Genomic DNA, 17,907 nt, shown 5'->3' with positions numbered 1-17,907 from the left:
GGAACAGCTGGTAGTAAAATGGTGAGAGTGGGGGCTAAAAAGGCAAGAAGTGACTGGCTTACAAGCTTTCAAGAGGGAGCCTAGATCCAGAGGGCGCGGAGGAAGTTAGAATCTCCACTGAGTAGTATCCGATCTGTCTGGGCGGGATTGATGACAGGACATGTGGAGAGCACTCATGTGATTCAACAGTGAACAATTACTATCAGGACTGACTGTGAGGGTTGGAACTGAAAGGTAGACAGACGTTCTGTAGCAAAAGGAGGGGAGGAGTTGACTTTGCAGTCCAGGAGCAAAGGGTCCTGGGACCATCAAGGGAGAAGAGTGGAGTGCCGGGCTCAGAGAAACAGTGACACCAGAGATAAAGGCAGAAACGATGACATGAAGAGATGGAGAGGCTAGGGACTCTAGACAGAGAGAGGGAGAGGGGCTTGCGGGTGTACCATTTGGTTGGCTGATGATGCATGGAGGGAATTCTAACCATGGCAATGAAATGATATACAATAGGATGAATGTAAAGCTAATGTTCTCCCATGTAAACTATCACATAATTCACAATAAAACATTTATATATACCAGTTAACTTCAATACTCTTACTTCATAGTAACTGTAAAATTAAGCCTGAATTATTAAAAACGTGAATACATTATACAGAAAGGAAATCATACAAACATCCTCTATTCTTTTCATTTTTATTTTATATTTACCAATCACTAACAACTCAAGCCAATAACTTACATATATGGAGCAAATTTACCATATGTTCATTAACATTTACTGTAAGAACTGCATGCTTTAAGTGGGATTACTCCATATCTAACGTACTAATTTCCAACTCTAAGTACTGTTCGAAGCCAAAGTGATACAAATTTGGGTTGACTTAACAATAAGAGCCACAAAAGTCTATTTTTCTCACTTTATTTTTTTAAAGGAGAGTGATTAATAATAGCTATTCTGCCATGAGGTAAGAACTAGATGGTGTTCAGCTACCATTAACTGAACATTTTGATTAAGGATTCTATAGAGAAATCCTGATAAAAAGATGGAAAAGCAAAACAGAATTTCAAATTCTCATAGACTCCAGATTTCCTGGAGCCATAAAAGCTGGATGAACCCCTGAAACCATAGCCCTGAGATAATCTTAAACCAAAAATATCCCTGAAGTCTTCTTAAAAGCAAACAATAGTTTAGTTTAACTAGCAAAAATGTCTGGCTTTGAGCACTATGAGCTATAGGAACTATCTCACACTGACAACAGAAACTTGAAAGATTAGATAGGAATCTTAGGGGGCAGTGAGTTTATGTTAATGAGGGAGAAACAACTCAGAAAAGGAGGGTGAGAATGGCTGTACAACTTTGAGAATGTAATCGATGTCACCGAATTGTACACGTAGAAATGAACTGTTGTAGCTTTTGCTGTGTATATTCTCAACAATGACAGAAATTTTTTTTAAATTGATTTTGAGCTTTCATAACTGAATTCTGGGCTCCTGGTGTGGCGCTATAGGATAAACATTGGACTGCTGATTGCAAGGTCGGTGGTTAAACCCACTAGTCGTTCCTTGAAAACCCTATATAGGGTTGCTATGAGTTGGAACAGACTCAATGGTTTTAACAAGCGAATTCTAATGTTCAAGAACGTAATACCTTAGTAAAATGCATCTTGAATAAGTTAGAAGAAGAAAAAGTGATTTAAAAAATGAAATAAAACATGTCAAAGTGCCTAAAACAGAGTCTATACTATGCTATTGCTTTGGATTGATTATAGACTATGTTGTTGTTAAGTGCTGTTGAGTTGGCTCCAACTCATGGTGACTTTATATAATCTTCAAAGAGTAGCTGGTTGTTTTGAACCAGTTGGTATGGTTAGCAGTCCAGTATTTATTCTATAGCACTACACCAGGACTCCTACTGCTCTTGTTGGTGTGAAGTGCCATAGAATCTGTTCTATATAGCAACCCTATGTAAGGGTTCCAAAGAGTGACTGGTGAGTTTGAGCCGCCAACCATGCTTTATCCTACAGTGCCACACCACAGTTAATAGTTTATGGAGATAAAATTCATTTGATTTACAGTGTACAGCTTCACGGTTTTTGGTACATCCAGAGTTCTACAATAGTCACAATCTAATTTTATACCATTTTCATCACCACACACAAAAATACCCCATTACCCACTAGCAGTCACTCTCAATTTCTCCTCATCTCTACTACTGGTGGTCCCAAGGCAACCAATAAACTACTTTGTCTTTATGGACTCGCTGCTTCTGATGTTTCATATACATGGAACCATATGTTCAAGTTTCAGAATCTCTTCTGAAATTAATTTTGATCTTTTTTTTTTCTTTCTTTCTTGTCTTTTGAATGCCCTTTTGCTTTTTTCATGTATGATATCTTTGATGCCATTCCACAACTCCTCTGGTCTTTGGTTATTAATGTTTAATGCATCAACTCTATTTTTGAGACAGTCTCTAAATTGCGATGCAATATACAAGGTTGTACTTCAGCTTCAACATGCACAGGAGTAACTGATGGTCTGTTTCATAATCAGCTCCTGACCTTGTTCTAAATGATGATTTTTGAGCTTTCTATCATCACTTTCTACAGATATAGATGATTTGATTCTGGTTCTATCATCACGATCATATTTTGCAATAACAAACCCTTTATTTCCAACTTTCACATTCCAATTACTAGTGCTTATCCTGATTGCATGCTTGATGCATTTTCAGATTGCTAAAGTTCATATAAACTTTCAATTTCTTCATCTTTGGTATTAGTAGTTGGTATGTAAATTTGAGTAATAGTCATATTAACTATTCTTCATTGTAAGTGTTTGGATATTATCCTATCACTTGAAAGCACTGTACTTCAAAACAGATCTTGAACTGCTTTTACTGATGAAGAATGTGACATCCTTTCTCTTCAATCCAATTGTCTGTTTTCTTCTTCTTCTTTATACTTTACTATGAAATTCCCTTAGGTTTCCAGAACAAATATGGACTATTTTTATAATAAGAAAAAAAATCATGCTTATTAGAAAATAGATGCATATGAGCAACATAAAGGCAACCATTCCAACTGGGAGGTGATTCAAAGTCATTCTGACACTGAAACTTTTATTACCATGTCCAGTCTCATAAGTGAATAACTATTAAGTTGAGTGAATTACTCACTGAATGTTCAAGTTAAAGAAAATATAAAGGTTTATATAAGGCATGGTCCCTGATCTCAGAAGCATGAAAGCTAATGAAATTAAAAGATACAAAAAATCTCATGTGTTGGTATTATATACAATACTATTCAGAGAGCTGCTGTTAAGTGCTGTCAAGTCACATTCAACTTAAAGCAGTACAGCATAGGGTTTCCAAGGTGTGGCTGGTAGGTTTGAACCTGCCAGTTCAAACGACCTTGAGGTCTAATGCTTATCCTACAGCACCATACCAGGACTCCAAAAAGTCAGAGAATAGAAGTAGGTAATTTGACAGGCACAGGTTAATAAAGTGTTATTTAAGCTAGACTTTAAAGGAAGACTAAAAATTAGTGAGAAAATGAAAGAAAACCAAAGCAGCATCTATATATATAGCAAGTCCTGGTGTGGAGCTGGTAAGTTTAAATTGCAAGGTGGGTGGTTCAAAGCCACTAGTCGCTCCTTGGAAAACCTATACAAGGTCGTGATGGGTCGGAACCGACTCAACAACAACACATATAGCAAATAATCTAGGCTGAAAACTGGAACCTGTGTTACAGGTTAGGGGTGAATAAGAGAAAATTTGGGTGGAAAAGATTTGATTTGAGTCAGGTTATGGATTTAAATGCCAAGTTAAAGTCTTTCGACTTAACAAACAAGAAGATAATCATGATCAAAACTGCTCTTTACTAAGATTTATAGAACAGTGAAGAGAATAAATATGAGTAGTAAAGACAAAAAGGCAGACAAACTAATAGTAAATAAACCATTTGAATGTCTGAACTAAGGTGATGACAGCAGCAGCAGCAAAAGAGATACAAAGGAAGCTGTTCAGTCAAATCATCATTTTAGGTTAGGTCCCCGTTATACACGATCCTAGAGGCATTCTATTCCCTTTCTTAAAATTCACTGCTGTTGCCAATTACTTGCTCAAAAATTTTTTCCTGGTATAACTGAGTTCTATAAAAGAAGGGACAGTTATAAGTCTGGTACGCTATTGCATTCTCACACACAGTACTCATATAATCATTAAACGAATGCAGAATTCACATTTCCCTACAAATCAAACTTTTTTGAGGCAAGAAAACCGATCTCTACTCATTTAGGTTTCCTTTAAGTTCAGGAATACTGCCAGTTTTTCCAGACCTAGATTTTAAGCCATTCTAAGATTTACATCCTACTCCTGGATAGAGCCATTACTAGCTGACTTTGTATACATTTGCTTTTAATTTTAATTCTGTTATCTGAAATCTGGTCCACAATAAAATCACACACACTAAACAACTCATAAACAAAAAGAACTGTAATATATTTTTTTAAGTTCATGCACAAAAATAGGCTTACAATACCTTAGGGGGATTAAATGGATATGTTTCTGGTATTTTTATCTCTAGTTGGTATCTTCCTCCTAAAAAATGGTAAAAACAGAAGTTAAGAATGATGCTTACCTGAAATAAATGAACTTTTGAAAACACGTATCATTTCAAATTCAGTTACAACAAATTTGTTTCAGAGCTGAGCCCCCAAAAGAAAATATCAAAAGTTCAAGTTATAAATTTAAAGGCTATTTAAAAGCATTAAAGAATTTTTTTGGGGGAAAAAAATTTTTCTGAAATTGTTGAATGGAAAACTGATTTGCTCTGTAAATGTTCACCCTATACATAAAAAGTTAAAATAAGCAAATAAAATATACAGACTATTCACTTTATACAGATACATGAATACATCAAGTCTATACATAATTCAATGCCAAAGATTTCATCTGACTAGTTAAAACCATCTCCTTTGTTTTTCTTTAGTTCACTCAAATTTGGAACAAAAGACAATTGGAAAGAAAGAAGAAGGAAGTACAACAAAGGCATAGATGTAAACAATATGGATTATCTCCTAAAGAGAAAAATCTAATTACATCAGGTGAAAAAATACTTCAATGTTTTAACTTGTGCCCTAAATAAAACTCCAGTACTTTGTGTTTAATTTGAAAATATCAAAAAACAAGAAGTCAATATAAAGACAAAAAACTGCTTTTTCCTTAAAGGGCTATATAAGATAAAAATGTTTACAAAGAAGGCTTAACTAGTGATCTATAAATAACAGGCAACAATTCTGTTCTGAAGTTATTCTGAACAACCATCATTTAAACAGGCATATTAAAAAAAAAAAGTTTTATCCAGTTTCCTATAACTTGGTTATTCAAGCAGATAACTAGGAACTCTGAAGGGGTATGGATGTCTTATACTGGGTGAGAAGCGGGATATGAATTCTAACTCCAGAAACCTTCCAATTTAAGAATATGACCCCAGTAACACAGAATACGCATTATTACAAAACATAGCAAATAAAAGTGTGTAGCACTGCGGGTTAGTATGTTGGACTGCAAGGTCAGTTTGAATCACAATGTCGGCAGTTCAAGCTCACCAGCCACTCCTTGGAAACCCCACACAGGGTTGCTATGAGTTGGAACCAACTTGATGGTACTTAACAACACAGAAATACTGACAGATGAAATTGTGTGGGATTTGCTTTTAAAATAATCAAGGGATGGATTAGATTTAAAAATAAACCACATACAAACTGGTCATGAGTTATGAAGCTGGGTAATGAATATACGGAGGTTTGTTACACTACTCTCCTTTTGTATCTAAAACTTCTACAATAATTAAAAACTGTACAATGGGCATTACTGGCTTAAAAATTCTATAAACTCAGTTACTGAAAAAGTCAGAAGGGAACTGGACTTGGAATTTTCTCCTAATTGCTATGAATGGATGAGTATAGATCTGAGAAATATAAAGTAGTATTTCCTTGGTATCATACTTTCTTCAAGCCCTTTTCTGTTCCAATTATTTTCTTCTTTCTAATTCTTTTATATTAAGCAAAATAAATTTGGTTTGAGTAAATACATAGGTCTCTGTTTTCCCTTAACAATTTCATTTTTTCTGATTAAATTGCAGTTTACTTTCTCTTTTCATATGACGTTCCTCTTTATTGGTGTCCAAAATCAAACTATTAGAAGCAATATGAGAACTCCTGAGGAATTACATAAACAAGACTAGATTCCCCCCAAATCCTATTTCTACTCCACATGTATTATTAATATACTGACATATATTACTACTTTATGACTTAGAAATATGGTCCTTATAGTATTAATCATAGCATTACTTGATAAATATAGGAGGGTAGCGTAATTTAGGAAACCTATAGTAACTACCTATTAATGCTAAACAACTTCACTATAAAACATTCACTTACTGAAAATTAGTGCAAATGAATGAGATTTTTAAAAACAATCAAACACCTACAAATTAAACTCTTGCCTCTTAGTTACTAAAGCAAAAAGTGAAGACTGAGATAAGCAACATTTATATGTTAATTTTCCCATGTGCATTCTACTTTTGAATCTGATTACTTAAATGCAACATAAAATAGGTGCTTCTGTATTTAATGATGATTTTTGCTTTAGCTTCTAAGGTTTGAATTTATTTAAAAACTTCAAAACATTTGGCACATGTTCAAATTTGAAAGTGAAAGCATCAAACTTTATGTCCCTGAACGGAGCTTTTCTTAAACTAAATGAAAAGCTTCTCCTCGATAGCTGAATGAAAAATAAAAGTTAGTCTACCTCAAATATGAGGACAAGTCAAAAAGTATTGCTATGAAACAGAAAACTTGATTAAATAAGAATATAAAAATGTGAAACTACTGCTTATTGATGCATACTCCATATTCTGAAAGCAGCGCTTCCAACTCTCTAACCCTTCCCTAAAGAATTCTGCATGCTTCCATTTACAACATGTCAAACAGTTTTGCTGTCCTTCAGGGACTCATAGAAATAATTTCCTCAGTGAATTTTCCTGACCTTTTCCTCACCACTGCAGTTTTCAATTTTGTTAAACTTCTTCTTAATAAACTCCCATGATTGTCTTGTGTCCTTCCAGGAAATCTACTAAGACTACCTCCCCCCCCTTTTGGAGTCACAAAAAAGTCCCTATAACCCTTCCTAACTGACCTCTCTGTCTTAAATTTAACTGGCCCAGCTGATCCCCTCTAGACACCACTGTCTTGATCAGACCATTTTTAAAGGTATCAATGTGACTAAGACAAGTACACAAGAGGATTTCATACAATTTGTGGCAAATGAAGAGATACTGGAATTTTTCAACAAACTTTTTGAAGCCTTCTGGTACTGCTGAGAACTTGTCTGTAGCCATCCACTGATAGCAAAGACATATATAAACTTATTTTGTTTGCAATAAACCTGTGTATGTATATAATAAAATCATATTAAAACTAAATGTATAAAAATATTAATTTCTTTTCAGCAGCAGGAGAAATAAGCAGCAGCAGCAGAAATAATCACTTAAAAATGATCGAATCCGTTTCCAACCAATAAAGAATATAGTAGCTGAGAAGATAACATTCTGTCTAAATTTAGCTCAGGATGTTTCTTGTTTATAAAATCAATTTGCTGGAAGAGCTCTAGAATGATACTGTTACTGTCCTATTCTGTCTTTTAGCAGGATATCTTAATAACCTAAAAAAGTCATCCTAGAATATTTAATAACATCTGCCTTCAAGAAACTAGTATATCATTACAGCTATACAGAACATCTGCTATTAAGAAAAATACTAGACTTTAATAAGGTAACTAAAGGTCTCTTCTCCATCTAATGATTGTCAAAAGGACTAAACAAAACAGCATCCATAAAATCATCTACTCCATGCCTGGCAATCAATAAACAATATAAAAATTTAAGTGGTGGTACCTAGCAATGGTTCATATAATGATCTATGAAACAGAAAACACAGTGGTATCATTTTTAAGAATTAGAAGGCAGAGACATCCTAGGGATCTAAAAAATTTGAATGGAAACAATATTCTAGATTAGTCTTATTTTTTTTTCTTAAAAAAATTTAGGTGATTGCTCATTACAGAATTACAGAGCCACCATAGCAGAAATAACAACTTCTAATACTCAGTTAATTCTGATTTATTCAAAATCAGAGTGATTAAAGCATAGGCTTTAAAATCAAAAGCTTTTAGGACTCAAATCCTAGCTCAGCCACTTAGGAGATATTTGCCTTTAGACAAGTTTCTTAACTTCTCTGAGCTTAAGTTTCTTCATCAATGAAACAACAGTAACTATACTTTCAACTCAAAAGGACTGAATGAGAAAATATACATAAAGCTCCTAAGAGTTCAAGAAATGATAATACTACAAATTCTGTTATTTTGTTTCTATTAAAAAAAAAACTGACTGCCTATTATATATAAGAAACTTGATTATGCTAAAAAACTCAAATTTAAAGCACCTATTTACTGAAGTTTTGATTAATGAAGAACTAAAAAGCAATAAAGCTCTTTATTTTATCTATCACCCACTCTCAAGGTTTAATGTAGATACATATTTAATTGTCAAGACAATGTTCAGCAAAGCTGCTTTTCTTTTCTATGTATTTTTTAAACACTCATTCAAAGCATATCCAAATAAAGAAAATTAGATACTTGGTCTATGGTCTATACATGATGACACATAAGTGAATGAAATGCTAAATGAGAAACAGAGGAGAGGAGTTTAAAAAATCAGAACAAAGGATTGTAGCCTATGTCACAGAACAATCGGTGTATAAATTGCTGAATAGGAAACTAATTTGCTTGACAAGATTTTACCTAAACAACAATAAAATATTAAAATACTTTATCAGTCAAAAATCTAAGGCAAGGTTTGTTACAGATATTACAGGGAGGATAACTGAAAATTTATAGTCTCTTTAGTTCTAATCTAAAATGTAAATCAAGTTCTGCTAAATATATTTTTAGGAAAGGAAAAAATTAGCTAAAATTCAGTAAGAAAATCAATCTAAATAAAGATTAAAGTATTTATAATTTGCTGTATTGCCTAAACCAAATGATGTGATTTAAAGCTGCTTAATATTATTTTGATTTAAATGTTTTAGATAAGTTCTAATACGCACAGTATTTTGATACATTAAAAAAGTACTTGCCTTCATATGGTGTGTCTGGAGGTCCTGCTATTTCTCCTCTTAATTCTGTAAAATTCTCATCTACAAGATCTACTTTAATTTGATTTTTGCTCGTCTTAAAAATAAACAGAAAATAAATTGTTAGTTATATCAGCAAGAAAAAATCCTATTTTAAAATACTACCTATAAAAAATTTTGAAACCCCCTCATTTCAAAAGCTTGATTGTCTGTGCTTACCAAAGACTTAATTAACCAGTTCCAAGAATATTTAAGACAAAGAAGATAACAAAATTTAACTTCCTGGTTTGACACTGTAGGATTAGCAATGGGCTTGTAAACCACAAAGCTGGCAGTTCAAACCTACCAGTTGTTCCTCAGAAACCCTATACTGGGTCTCTTTGAGTTGAAACCAACTCAATGGCACTTAACAACAATGAATCTTAATAAAATAAGACCACTATGAACAATAGTGTAAAGGTTGTTGACTTTATAAGAGTATTATTTTGTTTCTGACAACTCCATGTACTTTAGATCCAAAGATATGAATGAATCTATTCCTCTGTAGATTAACATTACTATACTAGTCCTCAAGGCTACATCGCTTTTGTCCACGTTAAAAAAAAAAAAAAAAAAATCAGGGTCATTAAAAGCCATTTGTACCATAAATTCTTACTTGAACTAAGCAGGACATTCTTAGATTAACTGAAATACTATACCCTTTATCTAGGTATTATTTAAATTTTATTTCCCATGAAAATTCCCCTAGAATCTTCTAATGACTTCTTCAATTTTGTCTGCTTCATTTGCTTCAAGTTTATGAAATGCATCTTTATGAAGTATAACTATGTCGGGCTTAAAACAGTTTATGGGAAAATAGAAGATAATGTAAATTTTTTATAAATTTTTTAAAGCTCCCTGGTATTTTTCAAAAGATTTCTACTTTAAATTTATCTGTCTCTACTCATTTTGCATTTTACACATCTGCAACACTTCCACATTTATCACACTACTTAATTATCAGTGGCCTTAAATCATTCAGAAAACCCTACTGTCATATTCATATAGACATTCATAAGTACCTGCCTCCAAAGAAACTTTCCATTTACATCTTTAAACCGCTATTAGTATCTTACTGGTTTGTATTACCTAATATAATAAACTCCACTTTTATGAATTAAAAAATCTAAATCTCATATGAATGATGTTTTTCAGTTTTGTATGTTAGTTCCCACAGTTCGCTTAATTGACAAATTGTATTCACATTTTTTAAGAAAGCCTCGTAACAGATTTCAAGAATAATTCCTTTGAAGCCAACTTCTTACGTGTACTTAGTAGATGGACCAGTGGATGGACCAGTGTAAGAATGACCATATTTTAAGGTTCTTGACTCTCCATTCCCACCCCAATCTTCAATACAGAGGATACAAGTTTTACTCTTTTTAAACTATACTAAAAAGTTTTAGTGTAGAATATTTGGTACAGAAACAATGTTAAATTCTGAAGATTTCATATGACATCTAATTAGCTTTAATGTTTTGTGGTAAGAACACAGGATTTAAAAACTTACTTTCACACATTGAAAAAATATTCTAATTAGTACTGGTATATTTCACAACCCTTTTTACATTTGGGATTGGTATTACAGTTTTTCTGAAAATATATTTGCTCAAAAAGGAAATTTAATTACTCATGTATTAAAAACTGCGTCTACCTGTGACCTAAAACATCATTATCATCCTTGGTATTTTTCATAAGATGAAAAATACAATTTTAGCAATGGCAAAAATACTTCAACCAGTATGTATAAGAAGAATTATTTAAAAGAAAATTGAAAACATCAGACTTCACTGACTTACTAAGAGGCCACAAGTGTGATTAATTATGGGTTTCCATTTATCTCCTAAGGTTTCTAAGTACAGGAAAAATAATCAGATCTTATAAATCAATGCTTTTAAAGTTATCTATAGCTTTCCACATCCCATTCCTTTCACCCTAAAATTAACCACAAAATGTTAGAATACTACACTAAAGGACCTGATTAGACCAAAGTTTAAGGGAAAGGAAAAGGAGGTAACAAATTAGAAATCCTGGTGTAGCGTTGTAGGGTCAGCACTGGTCTGTAATCCACAAAGTCAGCAATTCAAACCCACCCACCGCTCCTTGGAAACCATATACAGGGTCGCTATGAGTCAGAACCAACTCAATAATAGCACAGCTCCAAGTATTTGGTTAATAAATTGTTAACTAAACAACTACATTTATGCCTCTGTCATTTTTTCCATACCACCCCAAAATCACAATTCAGGGAAAAATGAGTTTTGTTTCCCCCGCCTCTAGAGGCTTCATTAGTCCATGCAGCTGTGAGTGAAAAGAAGCCTCCACCCTCACACTTGGCTCAAACTTGGGACTTTCAACCTCTACAACAGCAAGAGAAAATACACACACTTCAATGGTTTTGCTTCTCTAGAGAACCAAGGAGAGTCCTGGTTGCGCAGCACTTAAGTGCTCGACTGCTAACCATAAGGTTGATGGTTTAAACCTATCTGCAGCTTTGCAAGAGAAAGATGTAGCAGTTTGCTTCTGTAAAGATTTACAATCTTAGAAACATCACAGGGAAGTTCTATTCTGTCCTTTTGGGTTGCTATGAGTCTGAATTCAATTCAATGGCAGTGGGTTTCTTTGGTGGTGCAGTAGTGGTTTATCACTCAGCTGCTAACCAAGGGTCAAACCTACCAGTGGTTCAGTGGGAAAAAAAGACATGGTGATCTTCTGTAAAGATTACAACCAAGGAAGTCCTTTGGGGGCAGTTCTCTGTCCTACAAGGTAGCTATGAATATAAATTGACTTGATGGCATGCACTATCAACAATATGATTTAATATGAGGTAAATATTACCTTTGGTGCCTTCTTACAAATGCTGTTTAATCCAAATCTATTCAAACCTTTACATTTACACTTCCTATTTACAGGAAATAGGAGTTAAATAACAGGGTTGGGGGGGTTAAGTCAAACTCACAGGAGTTTCAAGTAATGATGAGACAAAGTGTGTATGAAAAGCTATCAGAAAATTTATAAGACCAAAAATATATCTAAATGCATTATGTGAACTTTGTTATTGTTTTCTCTTGTTTTTAACTTTTTGTTGTGGATTGAGTGAAATTTTAGAGAGGAGATCACCAGTTTTACATCAACTAATCATACACTTCATTTCCTCTACTGCAATCCCCTGAATGTCCGTCACTTATCCTACTTATTCACCGTGTTTCTTTCTGGTTTCCACTCCTCCTGTTTCCCCACCCTCTGGAGTTCTGTCCTTTTTGATCTCGAATAGTTGACCATTCTTTGGTGTACATACCTCACTAGTGTTGCTGCCCACTACATACCTATCTATTGCCCGGCTGACTACTGAGCCATGGATGTGACTTCACTTACAAATCTGAAGTGAGACCAAGAGCTACAACCTCAGAGTTCTTCCTGTCTCTATCTGACCAGTTAAGTCTGGTCTTTTCTTATGATTTTGATGTTGTTCCACATTTTCTCCCACTTTATATGATGTTACTGTTAAGTGCTATTGAGTCGATTCCGACTCATAGTAACCATGTATGTATAGGGTTTCTGAGGAGTGGTTAGTGAACTTGAACTGCCGACCTTGCAGTTCAAACCGACTTTGCAGTTCAGCACATTAACCCACAGTGCCATACCCACTCTACATTGTTGTTATTGTTAGGCGCCATTGAGTCAGTACAAACTTATAGAGACCTTATGCATAGCAAAACGAAACACTGCCACGCTTGAGCCCACTGATGCTGCCACTTTGCCAATCCATCTCGCTGGGGGTCTTCCTCTTTATATCTGACCCTCCACCCTACCAAACATGATATCCTTTTCTCCAGTGACTGGTCCCTCCTGACAATATGGCCGAAGTATGAGAGGAGAAGTTTGGCCATCCTGGCCTCCAAGGAGCACTCTGGCTGCACTTCTTCTAACACAGATCTGTTATGTTAGAATTGAAGTCCCCTAGTTATGGTATGATGATATAAAATAAGCATTGGACTGCTAACCACAAATTCAGAGGATCAAACCTATCAGCTGCTCCTCTGAAACCCTATACAGGGTTGTATGAGTTTGAACTGACTCAACAGAACTTAACCACAGCAAGGTCAGCAGTTCGAAACTACCAGATGTTCCACAGGAGAAAGATGAAGCTTTCTGCTCGTGTAAAGATTTACAGGCTCGGAATCCCTAAACAGGGTCGCTATTTGTCAGAATCAACTCCACAGCATATAACCACAAACCACCACCATCATCTGTTTCTCTACAGTCTCCAAATTTCTCTCCAAACTCATATATTCAACTGCTCACTTGAATCTTAAAACCTATCAAAGACAAAGCAAAGAATTTTAATTTTTCCCATTTTTAACATCTCAAATATCTAGTTGCTAAAGACAAAAATCTAGGTGTATTTTTTATGGGTCTTTACTTTTACTTTTAACTCTATACCCACACTTAATCTATCAGCCAGCAAGTTCTGTTGATTCTACTTTCAAAATAAGTTCCAAATCCCACTTTTCTTCAACTCCCCTAATTCAACCTTAGCACCAAACTACAACCATTTCTTGAGTACCAAGAATAGCTTCCCAACTGATCTTCCTCTCAGTTCATTTTCTTCACTCTCCGATCACATGGCAACAGCTGCTAGTTGTCTATGCAATTTCCTTTCATCCCTTCCTTACAAATGAAGGGATTTGTGGTTGTTTGACACAGTCCTGGTTAAAGAACTAACTACAGTTTTCACTCCGTGGAGTTTGCTCTTTAAAGGAGGCAAACTGAGCTGGCAGGTGCCTTATGCTTTTCTCCTTATGAAATTCAGACAGAGCCTGAAACAATAGTCATGCATATAAATGGAAAATGAAAAATTTATAGGGAGGGAGGGAAGGAGGGAAGGAAGGTGGAAAGGAAGGAAGGTGGGAAGGAGAGAGGGAGGGAAGGAGGGAAGGAGGAAGGGAAGGAAGGAAGGGAGGGAAGGAGGGAGGGAGGGAAGGAAGGAAAGGAAGGAAGGAAAGAAAGGAAGGGAGGGAAGGAGGGAGGGAGGGAGGAAGGAAGGAAGGAAGGAAGGAAGGAAATGAAAAGCTGGAAGTAGTCTACTAACATTGCACAGCCTCCAAGCAAGCCTGGATTATGCCCCTCCAGATGTCTTTCCCATTTAAACCACCACTACCTTGACTTCTTTTGTTACATTCCAACAAATTCAATTCCTAATGCCTATATTTGTTTCCATGGAGCCCTGGTGGTGCAATGGTTAAACAACTTGGCTATGGTCTTTCCTATTCATGTGAAAGTTGGACCATGAACAAGACTGTAGAAGAAATGATGCATCTGAGTTATGGTGATGGAAAAGAATATTCAAAGTACTACAGACTGCAAGAAGAACAAATAAATCTGTGTTGGAAGTACAGTCAGAATGTTCTTTAGAAGCCAGGATGACAAGACTTCGCCTCTCATACTTTGGAAATATTATCAGGAAGGACCAGTTCCTGGACAAAGATATGTTTGGTTGGTAAAGTGGAGGGTCAGCGAAAAAGAGGAAGACCCTCAATGAAATGGAATGCCACAGTGGCAGCAGAAATGGACTCAAAAGTAACAACAATTGTGGGGATGGCACAGGACAGGGCAGTGTTACGTTCTGTTGTGCTTAGTATGAGTCAGAATTGACTCAGTGGTAATGGGCTTGGTTTTTAGGTTGCATACTTTCCCCTCACATATTCAGTCTCAACTCATTCTCCACATAGCAGTCAAAGTTGTTGCTGTTAAGTGCTGTCTAGTCGGTTCTCACCCATAGCAACTCTGTATAGGGTTTACAAGGAGCAGGATGGTGAGCTTGAAATGCCAACCTTGCAGTTCAGCGTATTAACCCACAACACTACAGCAGCCAAAGTAGTCTTTGAAAAATTCAAATCCTATCTCCACTGGCTTCCATAAAATCCAAACGACTACCTTGGGTTGTTGCTATGCATCATCAAGTTGGCTCCAACTCATAGTGTATAGGGTTTCTGAGGAACAACCGGTGGATCTGAGCCATTGACATTGTTAGCAGCCCAGTGCTTATCCTAAAGCTCCATACTAGTACTCCAAAGGTAGTGGCTCAAACCCACTACCTTCGGTGTTGCTAAGTGCAATTAAGTCAGTTCTTTGAGCCGCCAATCTTGTGGTTCAAACAGGCCTTGTGGTTCAAACAGGCCTTGCGGTCCCGTGCTTTATCCTACAGCGTCTTTATACCCAGGACTCCACCTTGGATATGTTGTTGTTGTTGTTAATTGCCATCGAGTTGGTACAGAATGCCTTATGTTATCTGGTTTCTGCTTACCTCTCCAATTTCATCTTGAACCATTCTTACTCCTTGCCCACAATATTCAAACCACAAAAACATCATTTTGTTCCTGGTGGGGCGCTGTGGGATAAAGCACTGGACCACAAGGTCAGTTTGAACCACAAGGTTGGTGGTTCAAACTCACCAGTTGCTCCTTGGAAACCCTACACAGGGTCGCTCTATGAGTCAGAACAGACTCAACGACACTTAACAACAACAACAAACATCAAATTCATTGCCAAGTTAGAGCCTTTCCATTAACTGCTTCCTCTGATATCTAATGTTCTTCCCAGGAGACATAGCTTATTATTCCAATTGCAATTTAAGTTTAAAATGATATAAAATGCCTTCCCTAAACAGCAATCAAAACTTTCTATGTAACTTTATTATGTTTAACTGCACTACATTAATCACTTGTTTGTCTCTCCCTGAACCATTTGTCAATATATTCCTGGCACCTATTATGGTGTCAAGGAGCTCTGGTAGTAGGTACAAGTTGGGCTATTAACTGCAAAGTCAGCAGTTAGAATTTATCAGCTGCCTCAGAAACCTTATAGAGGGTTCACTATGAGTCAGAACTGACTCCGTAACACATAAATCACTATCATCATTATGGTGTCTAGCAAAGAGTGAATTTTCAAATATTTGCTAAAAACCCTTGGTATTGATGACACAAAGATGGGACAAATTTTGTCTACTCATGAGAAAGACAGCTTCAAACAAGTACATTTGTTTAAAATGACAGACTCATGTTGTCGTGTGTAAAGCTCTTCACACACAAAAAAACCTTCTAAATCTGCATACTTATGTACATAGAGAAAAAAAATAGAAGGAAATAACCAAATTATAGGATTTCTCTGCATATTTAAACATTCCGTAAATGAATTTTTTAAAGAATTCTCTCAGTGTGTGGGATTACAGGTAGTCTTCTACTTTTAAGCCTTTCCAGAACAAAACATTTTCTGCTTTAAATTTTTTGCTGAAACCATGTGCTTTCAATAATAGAAAGTATCTTGTATGAAATGAGGAAATAAGGATTTTTATTCAATTCTTAGTGCTATTTCTATTTAATTCAATAGCTAAGTGCTATCGAGTCAATTTTGACTCACAGTGAAACTGTAGAGGATTTCAAGGAGTAACTGGTGGGTTTCAAATGCCAACCTTGCAGTTAACAGTTCAGTGCTTATTCTAAAACACCACACCAACATTCCTGATACAATTGTTGTTGTTGTTAAGTACTACTGCGTCAATTCCAGACTCATAGTGACCCTGTACAGGGCTTCTAAGGAGCATATGGTGAGTCTGAACCAAACCAACCTTGTAGTTCAGTGCTTTATCCTATGACTGGATCCTATGACATGGAGCAACACAACCTGACTCCCCAGATACAATTAGTGGGACACATATGTCCTAAAGTGTCTCTCATGCGGGGGTTGGTAGGATGAGGCCCATTTCTTCAGATTCATGCAGTTATAGAGGCACCACCAGATGGCAACATGCACTAAAAGTGGCATATTTGTTGTTAAGTGCTGTCAAGTCGGTTCTGACTCATAGCAACCCTGTATAGGGTTTCCAAGGAACAGATGATGAGTTTGGACCGCTGACTTTCTCATTCAAACCGATCTTGCAGTCCAGTGCTTTAGCCCATAGCACCATACCAGCTAAACTAAGCAGCTTCCAACTAAACCCCAGAGACAGAAAATATAAGTGAGCTGAGGGTTAATGCACTGGACTGCAAAGGTGGTTTGCTCCGCAAGATCATCTTGATCCACAAGGTCGGCAGTTCAAGCTCATCAACTGCTCCTCAGAAACCCTATACAGGATCATTTGCTATGGGTCGGAACTGACTGGAGGGCACTTAACAGCATATATTCCAAGGAGTCCTGATGTGGTGCTGTGGGTTAATGGGCAAGACTTCAATGTTGGTTTGAACCACAAGGTTAGCGGTTCAAGCTCACCAGGTGTTCCTTGGAAACCCTATACAGGGTCGCTATGGGTCACAGCAACTTGATGGCACTTAACAACAACATATATTCCAAAGGTCCTAAAAGGGTTGATGCTGTTTCCAAACTTTCTATGGTAAGCAAATATTTGTTACTTTACTATTTAGAGAAATTCAAACAAAAGGACTGAATGTTTTTCTATTCTTCATTATGTAACATTAACAATCTACCTGGAGTCCTGGTGTAACACTGTAGGACAAGCACTAAACTGCTAACTGCACGGTCAGCAGTTGGAACTCACTAGCTGCTCCTTTGAAACTCTATACAAAGTCATTCTGAGTAGCAACTGACTCGACAGCACTTAACAACAATACGGAGTCAGAGTCCTGTTGTGGCACTGAAATAATAAGCACTGAACTGCTA

At 36.0% G+C, this 17,907-nt stretch overlaps 1 protein-coding gene across 3 annotated transcripts in view; it reads right to left on the bottom strand.

The window, feature by feature from the left end:
- UBE2K (ubiquitin-conjugating enzyme E2K) overlaps positions 1-17,907 on the bottom strand; it is a 79,665-nt gene that overhangs the window by 24,563 nt on the left and 37,195 nt on the right. For 2 of the 3 annotated variants that reach the window (XM_006873220.1, XM_006873221.1), the window contains exons 2-3: positions 9,196-9,289; positions 4,536-4,594 (exon numbers count right to left, since the gene is read on the bottom strand). The exons of the other annotated variant lie outside the window; for it this stretch is intronic. In XM_006873220.1, the coding sequence (XP_006873282.1) occupies positions 4,536-4,594; positions 9,196-9,289 (153 nt within the window). The remainder of the gene's footprint in view (positions 1-4,535; positions 4,595-9,195; positions 9,290-17,907) is intronic. 3 annotated transcript variants of the gene reach the window in all.

Source organism: Chrysochloris asiatica, unplaced genomic scaffold, assembly GCF_000296735.1.
Source record: "Chrysochloris asiatica unplaced genomic scaffold, ChrAsi1.0 scaffold00230, whole genome shotgun sequence".
NCBI lineage: Eukaryota > Metazoa > Chordata > Mammalia > Afrosoricida > Chrysochloridae > Chrysochloris > Chrysochloris asiatica.
This window is presented reverse-complemented; position numbering and strand designations above follow the sequence as displayed.